The sequence below is a fragment of the Chiloscyllium punctatum genome, chromosome 42, assembly GCF_047496795.1.
Source record: "Chiloscyllium punctatum isolate Juve2018m chromosome 42, sChiPun1.3, whole genome shotgun sequence".
Classification (NCBI taxonomy): domain Eukaryota; kingdom Metazoa; phylum Chordata; class Chondrichthyes; order Orectolobiformes; family Hemiscylliidae; genus Chiloscyllium; species Chiloscyllium punctatum.
The window spans coordinates 15,672,852-15,692,064 of NC_092780.1; the positions used below are offsets into that span (position 1 = coordinate 15,672,852).

General features: G+C 42.0%; 2 protein-coding genes across 2 annotated transcripts in view; one reads left to right on the top strand and one right to left on the bottom strand.

The window, feature by feature from the left end:
* kat2a (K(lysine) acetyltransferase 2A) overlaps window positions 1-1,697 on the bottom strand; it is a 42,212-nt gene extending 40,515 nt beyond the window's left edge. Inside the window, exon 1 of the mRNA XM_072561485.1 lies at window positions 1,422-1,697. Within this exon, the coding sequence (XP_072417586.1) occupies window positions 1,422-1,655 (234 nt within the window). The 5' untranslated portion in view covers window positions 1,656-1,697. The remainder of the gene's footprint in view (window positions 1-1,421) is intronic.
* A 14,458-nt stretch (window positions 1,698-16,155) lies between these two features.
* Window positions 16,156-17,118, top strand: LOC140465544 (heat shock protein 30C-like). Its single transcript, XM_072561083.1, has one exon. It carries the CDS (start codon window positions 16,278-16,280, stop codon window positions 16,935-16,937), a length of 660 nt encoding a protein of 219 aa, XP_072417184.1. The 5' UTR covers window positions 16,156-16,277; the 3' UTR covers window positions 16,938-17,118.
* The last annotated feature ends 2,095 nt before the right edge of the window (window positions 17,119-19,213 follow it).

Consider the following 19,213-nt stretch of genomic DNA (forward strand, 5'->3'; position numbering starts at 1 on the left):
TCCCTCGAAACCTTTCCCATTTAAAGTATCTATCCAAATGTCTTTTAATTGTTGCAATTGTACCCGCTTCCATCACTTTCTCAGAAGTTCATTCCACACCCAAACCAACCTCTAAAAGCCTGATGAAGGGCTTTTTGCCCGAAACTTCAATTTTCCTGCTCCTCGGATGCTGCCTGACTTGCTGTGCTTTTCCAGCACCACTCTAATCTTGACTCTGATCTCCAGCATTTGCAGTCCTCACTTTCACTTAAACTATGTTATGTGGCATTCGATTATCCAACCAAAATACTGTCCGCCCATTTCCTTCAGTAATCAATGTTCCTCTGTATTTTATTAGCATCTATCAGATCACCTCTCAACCTCCTATGCTCCAGTGAGAAAAGGTGCAGCTTATCAAGGCTTTCCCCACCCGGCATCATCCTGGTAATTCTCTTTCAAACCCTCTCCAGCTTGATGATATCCTTCCTATAACTGAGTGATCAGAACTGGACACAGTATTCCAGAAGAGACCTCACCAACGTCCTCAACATGACTTCCCAGCTCCTAAGGTCATAAATGTGAAGTGGTTCCCTTTGGTCCCTCCACAAATGCTAGCTGACCTGCTGTGATTTGCAGCATTTTCTGTTTTTAAACTCCTGTCATGCAGGCCAAATTTGACAGTCCTTGACCCTCAGTCATGTTTCAAACTTACATCTGATCCATTATCACCAAGCTCCTCAGTTTTATCTAAGACTATGCCATTAGACATCCTCTGCTCTTCCAACTCTAATTGTATTCTTGTTCCAAACAATTTAAGGAACTCTGTTACGATACTCTTCTTCCTGCATAGTCCCAAATTTTCAATTGCCCTTTATATCTCTACCTCAATAGAGATAGGCAAATTCTTCCTCCAATTGCTTTGGTCACCATCCAAACTTCAGGTTAGTAGAACTCATATTGATCTCTGAAAGGGGTGGCTTGAAGCATTCAACTAAAAAATACGATTTGTGTGTTTAAAAAAGTGTGATTTGACCGCTTATATAATTATTATTTGCTAAAGTTACAAATTGAAACGCACGGTATTTTCTAGGTGCTTTGTCTATTCAAGGGGCGTTGCAGTCACTGAAAGACTCGGGAACATCGTTACTTTAGCATCAATTTGCCTATCAATTTTCTGACTGCAGCTCCACAGGTTGTCCACGACTCCCAGTTTGTACAGTCCTAAAACAATGTGTGTGCAGAGTAACTGATGGCGAGGTAGAAGGGTAATGAAGGAAAAATTTGGAGCTTTTCATTCTGCAGATTTCAATTCCAAAACAGATAGAGTGTTGCCCAGTTTGACGGTGAGAAAACAAAAAAGTGACCAAGTCTCAGCCTGATGGACCCAGGTGGGGATTGTGGCCCTGCTCGGGCAGACCCCAGTCGCTCTGCCTGTAACTTACCTTACAGGCTGAGAAGACGCCGAGTTTCTCCAGCTTCTTGGCCCGGGGGAAAGCGCGGACCTGGGCCTTCCGCTGCACCGAGCGCTGCTGGCTGCTGCTGGCACCCGGACGGGCCGGATCGGCCGGGCTCGGGGCGGCGGGGGAAGGTGAAGCCGCGGCCTGGAGTTGGGCCTGGCATGGGGACGGATAAGGCGCCTGAGCCCGGGCCTGCGACGCTTGGGCTGCCTCCGCCATCAGCCGCGAGGATACCCCCCTCTTCACCCTTACCCCCGCCTTCTCCTCACCCGCTGCCATGGCAACCAGCCGGAGCCGGCAGCGCGCAGACGCGACACGGGATGCAACCTGGGAACTGTAGTCCACGCCCTCACAAAACAAAAATATTACCGTAACGAATAAAATTTATCAAACACATCTCACACGCAAGTACAGTGTAAAACTCTTCGGAGGTAATCTGTATTAAAGGTAATGACGTTTTCATTTAAACCCAGGCGAGGCATCATGGGAGTTGTAGTTTCTGGAGCGGCGTCGGCATTGAAGCGCATGCGCGCTATCATTTGGAGCAGAGGCTTTTGAAGCCTGAACGAGAGTGGGAGGTTGTGCATGATGAGGGCGAAGGTAGGTGGGTGAGAGTTGATCAGTCACAATCAATCAAAAATCATACTTCGCAAGCAAATAAAAGTGAGATTAAGTGTTTAGTGTGGAAGGTGTTGGTTCCCCTTCTTCCCTCATGGTGTTTGTGTTGGAGACCGCGGCCATGTTGTTATGGAGACGGGTAGGCAATAGGCGCCTCTGCCCTCACTTTTATACTCTGTAACGGAAGATGTAACTAAATCATTATATTATGGGGGGAGCGATCTGAGAATGTAACTAAATCATTGTATATCATGGGTGGGACGAAGGAGCGATATTTAAAGGATTAATGCCACCAAACAGGACAGAGATCCCTTCCTCATACCTCGTGAATTTAAAGGATTTCTCCAAACATTTTCCTCATTGAGTCTTCTGAGAGATCATTGTTAACATGATGATCATCATAATAATCAACTGCCTTTTCTCCATGATTCCCTGAGATGTGCAGGTCAGGTGAATTGGCCATTCTAAGTTGCCCATAGTGTTAGGTGCATTAGTCAAAGGGAAATGGCTCTGGGTGGGTTTCTCTTCGGAGGATCAGTGTGGGCCGAAGAGCCTGTTTCCACACTGTAGGGAATCTAATCTAATCCTAACAGATTAGAAATCTGTCTCAGCCTTGAATATCTGTAATGACCATCTGTGGTAAAGAATTCTACCGATTCGCTGTCCTTTGAAAGAAAGAAATCCAATCAATCTCTGCCTGACTCTGACATTACAGTACATGATTATGGCCCCAGATTTTCACACAAGGTGAAACAAACATTCCATAACTACCATGTCTGAGCGTCAGTAAGACTGACGTTTCAGGCTGGAGTCCTTCAGGAATGAGGCTGGGAGCCTCGAGTGGAGAGATAAATAGGAGGGGTGGGGATGGAGAGACGGTACTAAGAGTGCAATAGGTGGATGGAGGTGGGGATAAAGGTGATAGGTCGGAGAGGTGGGTGGAGTGGATAAGTGGGATGGAAGATTGACAGGTGGGACAGGTCATGAGGGTAGTGCTGAGCTAGAAGGTTAGAATTGGGTTAAGGGCAAATAAGGAAATTAGTGAAGTCCACATTGATGCCCTGGGGTTGAAGTGTTCCGAGGCAGAAGATGAGGTGTTCTTCCTCCAGGCATTGGATGGTGAGGTAGTGGTGATGGAGGAGGCCTAGCACCTGCATGTCCTTGGCAGAGTGGGAGGGGGAGTTGACATGTTCGGCTATGGGGTGGTGGGGTTGATTGGTGCAGGTGTCCTGGAAATGTTCTCTTAAAGCACTTCGCGAGAAGGCGTTCAGTCTCCCCAATGTAGAGGAGACTGCGTCGGGAGCAACGGATACAATAAATGGCGTGTGGAAGTGCAACTGAAAGTTTGATGGATGTGGAAGGCTCGTCTGGGGCCTTGGATGGAGGTGAGGGGGGAGGTGGTAAGGGAAGGTGCCAGGAGGGGAGGATGGCTTTCTAGGGGATGTGGACCTGACCAGGTAGTTGCAGAGGGAACGGTCTTTATGGATAGGAGTGGGGAGGGAAATATATCCGTGGTGGTGGGGTCCACTTGTGGGTGGCAGAAAGACGACAGTTGATGCGATTTATGTGGAAATCAGTGGGATGAGGACCGGGGTGTTTTGGGGGGGGGGGGATGGTCCTGGGCTGCCTCCATCATCACTCCCCCACCACCCACTGCCTGGAGGAAGAACGCCTTACCTTCTGCCTTGGGAACCTTCAACCCCAGGGCATCAATGTGGACTTCACCAGTTTCCTTATTTACCCTTACCCCAGTTCCAACCTTCCAGCTCAACACCTTCCTCATGACCTGACCCACCTGTCAATCTTCCCTCCCACCTATCCGTTCCACCCTCCTCTCTGTCCTATCACCTTTACCCCCACATCCATCCACATATTGCACTCTTAACTACCTTCTCCCCAGCCCCACCCCCCTTCCATTAATCTCTCCACTCCCGAGGCTCCCAGCCTCATTCCTGATGAAGGGCTCCGGCCTGAAATGTCAATTCTCTTGCTCCTCAGATGCTGCCTGACTTGCTGTGCTTTTCCAGTAATGCACTGTCGACTCTCATCTCCAGCATCTGCAGACCTTAGCTTCTCCCTGTGCTTCAGTAAGGTTTAACAAATGTGTGTGGGTAGTCATTCTCCTTTTACCCCTTTGTGTTCACAGGTGGATAATGCTTGTGGTGGTTTAACGGATTTTTTTATTGCTTGGTTCCCCATCCTGATCAACACAAATGCACTAAATCTGAGCCTTAAAAGAAAATCAGTATATAGAATGTTACTTATGGTGTGAGGTTTTTTTTTAACTAATGAAGGGGTTTAATGATGCGATTCCGTATGTTTAAGCTTAGGGCTAATAGAAATGCTTTCTGATTATAAAGGATTTGAGATTGAGATATCAACTTAAATGCAAAAGATTTAGAATAGAGAGCAAGAGCTATTCTTTTGTCACAATACTGAGACAGAAAATTAAAGGAGAGAACATGCTAAAATTTGGAATTAGGTGAATGATGAAGGAGGAGAGATGGGAGAGGAGCAAGAAGGTTTCACACCACTGATTGTGTAAAGGATAGCCAAAGCAAGTTGTTAATATAAGGATTTGGAGGTGCCGATGTTGGACTGGGATGTAAAATGTTAAAAATCACACAACACCAGGTTATAGTCCAACAAGTTTGTTTGGACGCAGTAGCTTTCGGAGCTCTGCTCCTTCATCAGGTGGTTCCGAAAGCTAGTGCTTCCAAATAAAGCTGTTGGACTGTAATCTGGTGTTGTCATTTTTTAACTTAATATAAGGAAGATGTGATTGCAAATTAAATTAGCTTGAATTTTATTGAGAGTAATGTTTAAATGAAGGTTTTCAACTGGTGTGCTATGACAGGTGACTAGTGTACCATGAATTATTTTGAAAGCTATGCTGCTTTAGGTAAGCATCAGGAATACACCTATGTTTCTGATCTCCTCTGGAACCTCAAAATCTGTTGCTTAAAGCAATCTCTGTCGACACTTGGCATCCCTATCAACTGTGCTGCTTGTCCATAGACTTATGTGCCCTGCAGAGTATCGTAGATCAGAGAGACATAGGGGATCAGGTCATAGTTCATTGAAAGTTGCATCATAGGTAGACAGAGTGGTTAAAAAAAGGTGTTTGGCATGCTTGCCTTCATAACTCAACCTTTCAGGATAGGAGTTAGAACACCACATTGTGGTTGTACAGGATGTTGGTGAGGCCAGTTTTAGAGTACATGCATATTTGTAGTCATCCGGTTATAGGAAGGATATTATTAAGTTGGAGAGGGTTCAGAAAAGATTGACTAGGATGTTACTGGAACTGGACGATTTGAGTTATAAGGGTAGGCTAGGACTTCTTTCAGTGGAGCGTAGGAAGCTGAGGGGTGACCTTATAGAGGTTTATAAAATCTTGAAGGGCATAAATAAGGTGAAAGCAAAGGTCTTTTCTCCGGTTGAGGGGTGGGTCAAAACTAGAGGGTATAATTTTTAAAATGAGAGGAGAAAGATTTAGAGCGGCAACGTTTTCACACAGGGTGGTGCATATATGGGATGAACTGTCAGAAGAAAAGTAGATGCAGTTATAGTTACAATATTTAAGACATTTGTTACATAAATAGGAAAATTTTGGTGGGATATGGGCCAAATGCAAGCAAATGAGATTAGTTTAGTTTGGGAAACTTGGTCAGTATGGACAAGTTGGACCAAAAAATCTATTTCTGTGCTGTATGATTCTGTTAGAACAGATTTTCAAGTGAATATTTTTGGATTTCTTTTTTAAGCTATGCCACTGGTCTGAGTCTTAGATTGTAAAAAGAAATAGCTATGTTTCTTGCCAAAAAAAAGTGGTTTCTCTGATAATTCAGTCATGAACCATCTGAACCTAAAGAAACAAAGGCAAGTTCTGGCCTTTGGATTTTCATGGACAGGAAATGTCAGTTGCCCATTAGCTGAATTTCTCATCTGCAGAGGGAATTTGGAAAACACTGATGGTACTAAATAAGTTAAGATGCCATTTACAGACAAAACATCCCAACTCTAGTGAACAAACATATTCAATACTTCAAAAACGTGAGAGAATAAAGCACCAAGCAGACCAACCTAACATTTGGAGTGTGTGCAGGTCTTGGATAAAGCTCAAGAAGCTAGGTACCTGATGGCTGAACCTTTAGCAAAAGTAAAACCCGTAACATTGCCAAAAGTATAACTGTGATTGCATGTGAAAACAAATCATAGGTATGATGTTAGGAGCTGATGGTGCAAAAAAAACAATAAAATTCCATTCTCTGATAACAGTTAAAACAATGAATTGAAGATATCTCAGCCAGTATTCAGGTGCTGCAAGAGAGGTTAACTACTAGCGGCATACTACTAGTCACATGAACATTAGGGTGGAGCTCTTGTCAGTGAAGCAAGGTCTGCAGGTGACCCTCTCTTCAGTTTCCCACCCCTGTGGATGCAGTTTACTCTATTTTGCAGTTTGTTCTAATGCATTGTTCATGAATAGTTAAAAATAGTTGAATTGAGCAGATCTTCAAAATGCATCTGTATGCACAGACCAAAACTTTTTTGCTGGCGGATTTGAAATAATAGTGCTTTCGATCCTCCTGTAAGCTTGCCGATATATACTATAATGCAAAACTCTCCATGAAGGAGAGAATGTCAGAGGAGGAAGTGCTGGATATCTTGAAATGCATAAACGTGGATGAATCCCCAGGACCTGATCAGGTGTACCCTAGAAATCTGTGGGAAGCTAGGGAAGTAATTGCTGGGCCTCTTACTGCGATATTTATATCATCGATAGTCACAGGTGAGGTGCCTGAAGATTGGAGGTGAGCTAACATGGTGCCACTGTTTAAGAAAGGTGGTAAGGACAAGCCAGGAAACTATAGTCCAGTGAGCTTGACATTGATGGTGGGCTAATTGTTGGAGGGAATCCTGAGGGACAAGATGTACATGTATTTGGAAAGGCAAGGACTGATTAGGAATAGTCAACATGGCTTTGTGCATGGGAAATCATGTCTCACAAACTTGATTGAAATCTTTTGAAGACGTAACAAAGAGGATTCATGATGGCAGAGCAGTAGGTGTGATCTTTATGGACTTCAGTAAGGTGTTCGACAAGGTTCCCTGTGGGAGACTCGTTAGCAAGGTTAGATCTCATGGAATACAGGGAGAACCCACCATTTGGATACAGAACTGCCTCAAAGGTAGAAGACAGAGGGTGGTGTAGAGGGTTGTTTTTCAGACTAGAGGCCTGTGACCAGTAGAGTGCCAAAGGATCGGTGCTGGGTCCACTACTTTTTGTCATTTACATAAATTATTTGGATGTGAGCATAAAAGTTAGAGTCAGTAAGTTTGCAGATGACACGAAAATTGGAGGTGTGGTGGACAGCAAAGCGGGTTACCTCAGACTACAATGGGATCTTTATCAGATGGGCTGAGGAGTGGCAGATGGAGTTTAATTCTGAAAATTGCAAGGTGCTGCATTTGGGAAAGGAAATTTTAGCAGGTCTTATACACTTAATGGTAAGGTCCTTGGGAGTGTTGCCGAACAAAGAGACCTTGGAGTGCAGGTTCATAGCTCCTTGAAAGTGGAGTCGCAGTTAGATAGGAAAGTAAAGAAGGCATTTGGTATGCTTTTCTTTATTGGTCAAAGTATTGAGTACAGGTGTTGGGGGGGTCATGTTGTGGCTGTTCAGGACATTGATTAGGCCACTCTTGGAATATTGCTTGCAATTCTGGTCTCCTTCCTATCAGAAAGATGTTGTGAAACTTGAAAGGGTTCAGAAAAGATTTACAAGGATGTTGCCAAGGTTGGAGGATTTGAGCTATAGGGAGAGGCTGAACAGGTTGGAGCTGTTTTCCCTGGAGCGTCGGAGGCTGAGGGGCGACCTTAGAGGTTTATAAAATTATGAGGGGCATGGATAGGATAAATAGACAACGTCTCTTCCCTGGGGTGGGGGAGTCCAGAACTAGACGGCATAAACATAAGAGACCTAAGGGACAACTTTTTCACTCAGAAGGTGGTGCGTGTATGGAATGAGCTGCCAGAGGATGTGGTGGAGGCTGGTACAATTGCAACATTTTAAAGGCATCTGGATGGGTATATGAATAGGAAGGTTTCGGAGGGTTATGGGATGGGTGCTGGCAGGTGGGACTGGATTGGGTTGGGATATCTGGTCGGCATGGACAAGTTGGACCGAAGAGTCTGTTTCCATGCTGTACATCTCTATGACTCTATAAGGCTGTAACCATAGTAAGTGCAAGAAAATAGACTTCCTTATCAATCTATTCAGATATTAAAATTTGGGTCAGCTGTGGAAGTGTTCTCATTTGTAATGTGCCTTTATGCTGAAAAGGTTGTGAATCACTGATGAATGTTACTGAATTGTAGTAATTTGTATACTTGAGTTTTTAGCAAACAAATCAAACATGTAAGATCAAATGCATGTTCTAGAAAAGAAGGAGAAAAATATTCTAACCTATTTTTCTTTTTGAAAATTTCCAGTGGAGGAAAAAAAGGATGCGCAGGTTGGTGTACAGTTTTTTATATTTTCTAGCTGTTTATTAAAATTAATACATCACATTTCAATTAGCAAATTGTGGATTGGCACCCTACTTTGTTTCAATCCCAAACCCATTCCTGACTAGTTACTGTCTTGAGTGTTGATGACAAGTACATGTTTTGGTCTCTTGACTTGCCACCAAGTCATCAATTCTGAGGCTTGTAGCAGATGAAGATACCACCAAAGTTCCCACTTAGCATATTTGCCCCTGAACTTCAAATCAAAATAAAGAATCATGCCCTTAGTTTCAGTTCAGCTGTTTTATACTGTTGCATTTCTCAGTGTTCATTTTTAATAACTGCCTACAATGCATATGTGTGAATAAATTACACTGTTCAAACATTGGTGTTTCTTTCCTCAGTTTGAACAAAACTTTGGAGCATTTTGAGTATGACTTGGAATATAAATATTTGCTACTTTTATACTTTCAGATTGTGACATAAAATGGCCACTACATAGTTAAGACAAACAATCCAAATATTTATTCTTTGCACTGTAGAATATTAACTATTAGCATTATTCTACAATAGTCAAACTTGGAATAAAAACACCAATTTATGTTAAAGGTGCTTATAAATACAATGTCTCAAGTTTCTTTCTCCTGGAGCATTATCAAACAAAATTTGGCGAGAGCAGAAATACTAGCTTAGCTGTGAGGGAAAAAATGCTGGAAAAAAAACCATGTCTTTTAAAAAAAAACAGCTTTTGGGAAGAAAATCTGAATCATAATGCCTTCGCAACTGAAGGCAAGAACCTTCAGAGATAATGGGGGATTTTGAAAACATAGATGAGAAATTTGACTCCCAGTTAAGCAATGACTCCATTTCAGTGGATCAGCAAGCATAGTGGTGTTGGACAGAATGTAGGTGTAGATTGGGACACAGGCAGCAGAGTTTTGAATGATTAAGCTTGCGGTGAGTGGAATGTAAAAGACCAGCTAGGAGTATGTTGCACTAATTACGTATGAGGCTAACAGAGGCTTTGGTGAAGATTTCAGCAGCAGATAATTTAAGGTAGAAATTGGGTTGTATTATGGATATGGAAATGGGCAATGGTTAGTATGATAAGGAAACGTGGTCAGATGTCATCTAAGGATCAATATGATCAGTTTACAAATGGTCTGTTCCTGCCTTGGACAGTTACCAAGATGAGGGATAGATTTGTGGTGAATAGAGTTGTGGTGGGACCAAAATTCCTGTTATTGCTGTTTGGTTTCCCAAATGCTGCTGCTTCATTCAGTAACTTTCAGAAAACAGCACGTAGAATATAAACACAATTATGGGGAAAGGCACTTGAGAATTCTGACTTTTGCTTTTAAGAAACTTTGTTCTCACAGGATTAGATTAGATTAGATTCCCTACAGTATGAAAACTGGCCTTTGGCCCAACAAGTCCATACCAACCTTCTGAGAGTAACCCACCCACACCCATTTCCCTACCCTGTATTTACCCCTGATTAGTGCACCTAGCACTACGGGCAACTTAGCATGGCCAATTCACCTAACCTGCACCCGGAGACCAGAGCACCCGGAGGAAACCCACACAAACAGGAGGAACATGTGCAAACTCCACACAGACAGTTACCCGAGGCAGGAATTGAACCCGGGTCCCTGGCACTGTGAGGCAGCAATGCTAACCACTGAGCCTGGTGAGTCAAATGGCACATTAAATTTTCATGTGGTTAGCATCTGTTCCACAGTGCTGTCCAATGATCAAGTATGGAAGTGTGAATCAACCAAGCTTCATAGAGTCCCATACTTAGGACTGGAAAACATCAAAGGCAAAAGCTATTACAATTACACCTGCAGACTTTATGGATATGGCAAATACAAGTAAAGTTAATATTTTTGGAAGAACTGTAGACTATCCAAAACAAACTATGTTCCATTGTATTTGGTGAGAATCTGAGAATTTGGACCCAAAACGTTTATATAGCATAATATAATGAAACTTCCAAAAAGCTTTTAAAACTCAAGTAGTGACACATAAGAGGACATTATATCAGATGACCAAAGATTGGTCCTGAGTTTCTCCAGCACTTTGTTTATATTTCAGATTTCCAGCATCCACAATATTTTGCTCTTGACTTTCATAGCAGAATGTAATGCATGAGAGGTGCAGGGAAGTAATTGCTCCAATCTTTTCAGTGCCGTTATATTAAGTGTCTAGCTAATCTTTTTTCTTATTGTAGCTGTATTAAGTTATGCAGTGCTTAGTTTATACTCACTTTAAGCTTATTAGTCTCTATTCTTGTGTAGGTTGAAGCGCAAACGTAGGAAGATGAGGGCAAGGTCCAAGTGAGGCCTGCAAATGGAATGGCAACACCGTGGTGACTGGCAGCTGTATTAAGCTTCACCTTCATTGTTAAATGGAAGACTGAAGTTTTCATGTTTCAAGAATTTCCAATTTGTTTTATCTGTTACTGAACTTTGTTATGGAATGCATTTTATTGCAGTTTTTGATGTTTTAAAATAAAATTGTTTTGAATACACTTTAAATGAGTGCAAGACAGAATAAATGCCTTATGTCATTTATATTTCCTTATTTATTGATTTTTACATTGTATCCTTGATAAAGCTTTTGTTTCTCACAATGTGGAATGTTTGCTGAGCTTGCATTCTTTAATTACTTAATTATTGGCCCCAACTTTATATATGAAAGCACATTGCACAACCTGTTGATTCCTCTCTACCTAGTGTTAAACATTCTCATGTATAAAAATGATTAAATATGATTTCTTGACCTCGAGTCATACAGCATGGAAACAGACCCTTTGATCCAACTAGTGCATACCAACTATGTTTCCAAACCAATCTCTCCCACTTGCCTGCATTTGGCACATATTCCTCCAAATACTCATCCAAATATCTTTTAAATATTGTCACTACACCTACATCCACCACTTTCTCTAGTAGTTCATCCCACATTCAAACTACTGTCTGTGGGGAAAAGTTGCCCCTCATGTCCTTTTTAAAACTTTCTCCTCTAATCTTAAAATTATGCCTTCTAGTTTTAAACTCTCCCACCCAAGGGAAAAGATCCTTGCACAGACAGGAGATTCTGCGGCCATGACAGTGAATCCTAGATAGTATATTGTCTTCCTGATGCCAGGGTCAAGGGCGTCTCAAAATGGTTGAAGCATGACTGACTGCTGCTTGACACTGTCCCATAAAAAGGAGCCCACCCCTCTTTTTCAATGTCAGGTCTCCAGCCATATGCTAATTCTTCTGATCTGTTTATCAATTTTCAAATGACTTGGGTAGTAATCTTTGGATTTTCACTCTCAGTCTGTAACTAGTTATTGCAGCTCCTGTAAGACAGATTGTATTCTGAAGCTTCCAACACAGAAGTTGAGTAATTTTAAGTGACTTTTTAAAAAAATAAAGTGTTGCAGCTTCTTTTCAGTACATAAGCCCCTTACAGTTGGTTTTGCACAGTGTTGAATACTCCTAACTAGCCTTAGCAGGAGCTTCTGCTCTGTTTTAGTTACATTGTTGTTCTGAGATCATTAACCATGAAACTTGGGATGTCTCCCCTCCCTGTTCAAATTCTCTCCACCTGCCTTGGGATATATTACCTTAGCATTGTTGGGCAATGAAACCTTCAGATCTCTTGTCTTGTGGTTGCAAAGAAAGCTATGTTTGTTTCCTGAAGTATAGAATCTTCCACTACACTCCCGATTTTCACCTTGCTCAACCTTTAGACAATCTTTTGAACCTCATTGCCTTGATCGACATTGTAGCTGTCATGTTTTTGTATCAGAGTAGTGCTGGAAAAGCACAACAGGTCAGGCAGCATCTGAGGAGCAGGAAAATCGACGTTTCGGGCAAAAGCCCTTCATCAGGGCTGTCATGCCTACAGTCTTTTTGCCTCGATTTTGCAGATAGAGAACATGTTGCACAGCATCAGAGTCTTGGACACACTTCTTGACCTCTCCTGTCCCCAATGCCTTACTTCCTGACAGTCACATCAGCCCCATTCTGATTACTTCCTCAGAGTGCTGATTTTTCTCATGGGTGGTCTCTTTTGTCCTGTTGTCGTCTTCTTGCTAATTGCATGTTGCAGTGATAATGGAGTTGACCAATGATAGAAGTCAGTCGGTATCAATTACCGATGAAGGACTTATGCCCAAAATGGATTCCTGATGAAGTGATTATGCCCAAAACATCGATTCTCTTGGTCCTTGGATGCTGCCTGACCTGCTGTGCTTTTGTCTTAAATGCTGTGCAGTGATCACATTAATTTTTCTTAGGTGGCAGCAGCTTGTTTATTTCAATGCATGGTACCATTAACTTGTCAGGAATATTAGTGATATGTAGCAGTAAAAACACAAAAGAAATTATCTGGGATTTCACTTGCTTTCTGGCTCATGTCCTTGACCCAAAGATCTTTAGCTGCTCTATCTTCCCACCTTTATAACCTTTGCCCATGTTTGCACAATTGTCAGTGCCATTCACAATTCCTCAGACAATGCAGAAGTCAATGCTCCCATGGATAACATACAGACTTGGGCTGTGAAGTATCAAGTGATATTCACAATATACGCACATGTTCAAGTGCCACACAGGGCAATGACTAGCTCCATCAAGAGAGTCTAGACATTCCCCCTTGACATTCAGTGGCAGTGCAGTAAATCATGTACTAATGACATCCTTGGGGTTACTATGGAATAGAAACTCAAGTGGACAGCTATATAAATAAGCAAAAGTTACGAGTGCAGCTCCAACAACACTTAAGAGGCTTGACACCATTCAAGACAAAGCAGACTGTTTGATTGGCATCCCATTTGGCATGTTAAATGTTCCTTCTCTCTACCACTAGCCCACAAAGGCAGCAATGTGGACCATCCACAAATTGTACTGCAGCAACTCATAACTTCTTTGACAGCACTTTCCAATTCCATAATCTTTGCCACACATGGCAACGCACCACTTGTAAATCCCCCTCTAATTCATACACCAGCTTGACTTTAAACAAAATTGGCCATGCCTTCCCTGTTGCTGGGTCAGAATCTTGGAACTCCCTTCATGACGGGACTCTGGACACAGGCATACAAAACATACATTCCCCATTGACTGCAACAGTTCAAGAAGGCAGCTCACATTTCCTTCTCTAGTTTAATTAGGGATGGGCAACAAATATTGCACTGGCCTTGTCAGTGACACTCAAATTCCTGAACAAATAAAACAAAACAATTTCATGAATCAGACAGCATGGTGGTGGAGGGTTGTTTTTCAGACGGGAGCCCTGTGACCAGTGGAGTGCCACAAGGATCGGTGCTGGGTCCTCTACTTTTTGTTATTTACATAAATAATTTGGATGCGAGCATAAGAGGTACAGTTAGTAAGTTTGCAGATTACACCAAGATTGGAGGTGTAGTGGACAGCGAAGAGGGTTACCTCAAATTACAACAGGATTTGGACCAGATGGGCCAATGGGCTGAGAAGTGGCAGATGGAGTTTAATTCAGATAAATGCGAGGTGCTGTATTTTGGGAAAGCAAATCTTAACAGGATTTATACACTTAATGGTAATGTCCTCGGGAGTGTTGCTGAGCAAAGAGAGCTTCGAGTGCAGGTTCATAGGTCCTTTGAAAGTGGAGTCACAGGTAGATAGGATAGTGAAGAAGGCATTTGGTATGCTTTCCTTTATTGGTCAGAGTATTGAGTACAGGAGTTGGGAGGTCATGTTGCGGCTGTACAAGACACTGGTTAGGCCATTGTTGGAATATTGAATGCAATTCTGGTCTCCTTCCTATTGGAAAGATGTTGTGAAAGTTGAAAGGGTTCAGAAAAGATTTACAATGATGTTGCCAGGGTTGGAGGATTTTAGCTATAGGGAGAGGCTGAACAGGCTGGGGCTGTTTTCCCTGGAGCGTCAGAGGCTGAGGGGTGACCTTATCGAGGTTGACAAAATTATGGGGGGCATGGATAGGGTAAATAGGCAAAGTTTTTTCCCTGGGGTCGGTGAGTCCAGAACTAGAGGGCATAGGTTTAGGGTGAGAGGGGAAAGATATAAAAGAGACCTAAGGGGCAACGTTTTCATGCAGAGGATGGTTTGTGTATGGAATGAGCTGCCAGAGGATGTGGTGGAGGCTGGTACAATTGCAACATCTAAGAGATATTTAGATGGATCTATAAATAGGAAGGGTTTGGAGGGATATGGGCCGGGTGCTGGCAGGTGGGACTAGATTGGGTTGGGATATCTGGTCAGCATGGACAAGTTGAACTGAAGGGTCTGCTTCTGTGCTGTACATCTCTATGACCCTATGACTCTCGAGTCTGATCTCCAGTGTCTGCAGTCCTCACTTTCTTCCAGTATCAATTAGTCTGCAATATAACGGAGCAATGGGCAGCATCCAAGATCACTGTTATCCTAAGGATTCTACTTGACATGTCTCAAATTATCTATATATTGGATCCCAAAAACTTTCCCTCTGCTTTGGGTGCGAATGAAACAATACCAGTTACTATTTTGAGCCTCAGCTGTGGTTCAGATGGCAAGTACTCTTGCCACAAGAGTTTTCTTCAGGCTTGACCACAAAAAATCAGGAAGTGTTGCACTTTGGAGGTGCCAACTTTGCGATATACAACCAAGGTTCCATCTGCCTTTTTAGGTAATGGTAAAAGATAGCTTGGCCCTATTTTGAAGACCATCAATGGAATTGTATTCTGGCTGATAGCTATCCCACAAACAACATCCTCAAAAATAGTTTCACTGGACATTATCACATTTGTCTGTTGGGAGCAAATATCCGCTGCATATCCAATGTTACAATAGAGACATTTGAAAGTATTTAATAGACTCGAAGTGTTTTGAGATATCAAGTGGTTATGACAAGTGCTATATAAGTGCAAAGTCTGTTTTTTACCTCCATTATCTTCCTCAGAAATCATTAATATAGAATAAAATTAATTCCCTGGAACACTTTCACAAATTAATTTTCAGTCCTTTTATCCCCTCTGAGCACAAGCCATTTCACTTGTTTTACTGCGCTCGGTCAACATTTATTTGGATATGAGATGCTGGTCTATTTCTGACTTAATTCCACTGCAGAGAAATAGTATTAAAAGTCAGAATCTAAGTAAAGCCAAATGCTGTCAGGTTGCATTTGTAAATGAATGGAAATAGTCGTTGAGTGCTTATGGTCAACAATATGCTACATACTTATGCAGTTACGTAAGTTTTCAAGAGTCTGGATATGACATTGGAGAATGTAACAGCTGTTTGTCTTAGTAGTCACACCATTATTAAAGAGAGCTTCTCATACAACCCACAGACACTTGAACCTCATGAGGCTTAATTACTTTATACGTACTTGCATGGTTTACTGTCCAATAAACAACAAAAAGCGCTATGACTAATTAATATCATGTTACAATGTTAGCACATTGATTCTGTAAAACTTGCCACTGGGAAAAAGAAACATTCCAGAAGTCTCTAACATATACCAATGTGTCATTGAGTCAAGTTATTCTTGATTATATTAAGTCATTTGTTTTCAGCTCATGTGTTATAAACGCAGCAAATGTTAGCTCATTCTGGAAATGTCTGGATTTCTGGCAGTAGAATATATAAGGTGTGAGCTCAGAGTGCTGCAGCAGATCAGAGACTGAAGACTGGGAGTTCACATCAGTCAGTTTGAGGGAAGTGAGAGAAGAGGCAGAGACAATGCTGAGCTATCGGGCTTTCCACCCTTCACGTCTGTGCCAGCAGCCTGTATACACACTGGTGCCTGTTGCACACAGGCTCTGGGAACCACTTGAATGTAACATGTGGGAACAGGTGGAAGATGCGAGAAAGGGCATGAACTTCATCAATCGAGTTCTTGAGGAGGTGATAAGAGAATTTTTTCAGGAAGTGCCAAGAATTCAGGACAACAGGTTTGGCCAAAACAGAAAAGGTAATAGACAATCCGAGGACAAGGATGGAGATGGCTTTTCTGTGTCCCTGAATGTCCAAGGCTTCCCCGCAGAAGAGCTGAGTGTGAAAGTATTCGAAAGGAAAGTGCTGGTGACTGGAAAACATGAGAAAAAATGTGATGACGGCTGCGGCTGTTACAGCTACAAATATGAAGAGTTCAGGAGAGAATTTCAGCTGCCAGAGGATGTCGATGCTGAAGCTCTTCGATGCGGTTTGTCACAGGACGGTCGGTTAAAGGTTCAAGCCCCACGCCTGGCACTGCCAGCTGTGAATGAACGGATCATTCCCATCAACATCACCTCGGAAACGACAACCACTCCCCGGCTCAATTCTGACCAGGAGACAGAGAAAGAGGAGTGTGGGAAAGATGTGGGGAACAAGAAAGATGAAGAACAGATGAACAGCTAAGACTGTTACAATGGACTTTTACAGACATAAGAATTGTTCATATGCAGTCATGTATTTCTTAGACAAGGATGAATGTATATTGCTGAAAATTAATTGTCTTCAACTTGCCAATATGTACTGAGCCATTATATATGTTGCTTATGTACGTATTTTGGGAAAATAAAAAACTTTTGAAAGTTTATGACAATGATTCTTCCTGTTAACCTCATAAAATGAATCAGCTCCATCATTAAAATTCTCAAAGTTGACATTTTTGTAAGTTAAGATAAAAATATAATTTACTGGGATCAATTTAAACACAGAATGACTCAGCAAGTGAAGATATGCCTAAATCTGAACTTGGTTCTGTCTATGAGATCGAACTGCAGTACAGAGCCAGTACAGCAAACCCAAGGACCTCCTTGGACACAAGAGTTTCTCTTCGTGTTCATAACGGGCAGCAACAGCAGCTTGTTGCTCAACACAGACACTGGTCACTGCACTGCACAGTTACTGGATGGTGGGAACTGATTTCGCTGGGTTAAAAAATACCAGTATACATATCTGGGAATAAAAGCAGCTACTTGCATCATAAACAGCTTTTATTTGTTCCAGTTGAATAAAATTATGGACAATATACTTGAACACAAGGATTAGAAACAGGAATAAGCCATTCAGCCCTTGAATCCTGCGAGGCTGCTCATTAACATCCCGACTGATAATGACGATAGCCTCTACTCCAGTTTTATGTCTATCACAATAACTCATCACTTCCATATTAACAATGATCTTTCCCACACAACTGAGTAGATTCATAGATGCAGTACCCAGTGCTCACTCGGAAAGAGAATTCAAATTAATGACTCCCAGCCAGAAGAGTTTTCTCCTGACACTGAGAGAATCGTTATTTCTCAACAGGTATGGCCAAAACAGAAAAGGTAATAGACTATCCGAGGACAAGGATGGAGATGGCTTTTCTGTGTCCCTGAATGTCCAGCACTTCTCCCCAGAAGACCTGAGGGTGAAAGTAATTGGAAGAAAAGTGCTGGTGACAGGAAAACACGAGAAGAAATGTGATGGTGGCAGCGGCTGTTACAGCTACAAATATGAAGAGTTCAGGAGAGAATTCCAGCTGCCAGAGGATGTCGATGCTGAAGCTCTTCGATGCTGTTTGTCACAAGACGGTCAGTTGAAGGTTCAAGCCCCACGCCTGGCACTGCCAGCTGTGAATGAACGGACCATCCCTATCAACATCACCTCGGATACAACAACCACTCCCCGGCTCAATCCTGACCAAGAAACAGAGAAACAGGAGAATGGGAAGGATGTGGGGATGAAGAAAGCTGAAGAACAGATGAACGGTTAAGACTCTGTTACAATGACCAGCTGAAGTTGTAATAATTGTTCAAAAGCGGCAATGAATTTCTATGAATGTGAGAAAAAGAGATATTGCTGTCCAATTAATAGTTTTCAACTTGGAAACCTGTAAAGTGCTGTTCTCAATGTTCTTGTGGTTTATTTTTGAATGTATATTGGAAGAATAAATACTTTTGAAATTTAATTATAATGATTCTGCCTATTTACTTGATAAAAAGAAAACTGATGTATCACTCTCACTTACATTATTCTCAATTAGGGGAAAGAAGCCTTTTTGACTTGGATTAATTTAAAAGACAGAAACAAAATCGGGTGGTCAAGATCTGCCGAAGTCTGAGCTCAGGTCTGTCAAAGATGTCAAGCTACTGCGAAGAGACTGTGCTGAAATAATTGTGTACACCTCAGTCTCAGGGATAATCTCTGCAGCGTCACTATCATGAGCGACAACAGGTTGTCATCCAACTCAGACACCAGTCTGTCCACCACTCAGTTATTGAACGGTGGGAAACACTTTCATTGTGGTTGATTGATCAATGTAACTGTAAGGGAGAGAAGGTGAAGTTCCTTCCATCAGAAGCAACATATATGTTGGTTTCTGTTTTAACAATATTAATGATACTACACACTTCAACATAAAAAAATAGGAACAATGTTGGGACCACAATTATTCACAATTTACAGAGATGATTGCGACAAGAGGACACAGATGCAAAATTAGGGGGAGCAGAATTAAAACTTAACTTCTTCACCCAGAGGGTTGTGAATCTATGGAATTCTCAGCACACTGAAATCATTGACACTACTTCAGTAAAGGTTTTTAAAGTTAAGATAGATTTTTTTGAACAATGAAGGAATTAAGCGTTACAGTAAGAGGGCAGGTAGGTGAAGCTGAGGCCTCAAAAAGTTCAACTATGACCTTA

What these genes read in the sequence shown, in the direction of transcription:
- LOC140465544 (XM_072561083.1), top strand. Translation starts at nt 16,278, where the DNA reads ATGCTGAGCTATCGGGCTTTCCACCCTTCACGTCTGTGCCAGCAGCCT.